General features: G+C 61.5%; 1 protein-coding gene across 1 annotated transcript in view; it reads right to left on the bottom strand.

The window, feature by feature from the left end:
- LOC103208001 (rho guanine nucleotide exchange factor 18) overlaps nt 1–981 on the bottom strand; it is a 34,856-nt gene that overhangs the window by 31,682 nt on the left and 2,193 nt on the right. Inside the window, 1 exon segment of the mRNA XM_042782667.1 lies at nt 933–972. Coding sequence (XP_042638601.1) covers nt 933–972 — 40 coding nt within the window.

Raw genomic sequence — 981 nt, 5'->3', positions numbered from 1 at the left:
AGTGCCTCCACAGGGACATGCAGCCAGCCTTGGGGGAGCGGTTCGTGGAGGCAGAAGGGAGCGAAGCCCCAGAATTGACAATTGGCTGGAGAGCCTCAGGCACCAGCACCGCTCCCTCGGGCAGGTCCCACTGCCAGTAAGCTCAGGACTCGGCCTCCAACTCATGGGCGATCACCTGACTTATGGGGTTAAGAGGCTGGGGCGGCGCCTGGCACAGGTGGGGGACCTCACACCTGCAACGGTCATTCTCATTCAGAAACTCCCCACCAGAGACCGTGACCTAACACCCCATCTCAGAAGGAAGCGGCTGCTCCTGGCCAGGCTCTCCAACAGGAGGGGAGCCCTCCACGGAAACAGTGTTAACCATGGCTGAGAGAGGGTGGAGCGTGCCTCCAAAAACTGCCCGGAACCACCGCCAAGGCGCCCTGGTGGTGGTGCGACAGTTAAGTGCTCGGCTGCTAAGAAGGCTGGTGGTGTGAACCCGACCAGCAGCTCTGTGGCAGGAAGGCCGGGAGACCTGCTTCCATAAAGATGGCGGTCCAGGGCGCCCTGGGGGCCTGTCACACGGAGGCACCGAGGCAGAGCTGACTCAACGGCATCTCTAGCAACAGAACCACACGCAGCCCTAGGGTGTCGGGGGACCCCTGGGACAGCTGGGGCAGGGCTGCAGAGTGACCGGCGAGTGTGTCTCAGGGTCACCACGTGGGGGTGGAGACACCCAGCTCAGTGTGGGTCACACCCAGGCCACCCTCACCTGGCAGGGCCTATCACAAAGCCACTTCTGCCACCTCTTCCATGCCCCTCGGTGGGGAGTATGGAAGACAGCAACACAGTCTCAGGGGAGGTCAGGTGGGACCCAGTGCCCAGGTGGAATTATAAAAAGAAAGCAAAGAAGTCACCGGAAGGCTGGCGTGGTGTCCCAGGACTCTCACCGTACAAGACATCCTGCCTTTTCACCACCTCTCGCTTTTGCTGCTTCAC

The sequence above is a fragment of the Orycteropus afer genome, unplaced genomic scaffold, assembly GCF_000298275.1.
Source record: "Orycteropus afer afer isolate SDZICR_OR568_19922 unplaced genomic scaffold, OryAfe1.0 scaffold00405, whole genome shotgun sequence".
NCBI lineage: Eukaryota > Metazoa > Chordata > Mammalia > Tubulidentata > Orycteropodidae > Orycteropus > Orycteropus afer.
This window is presented reverse-complemented; position numbering and strand designations above follow the sequence as displayed.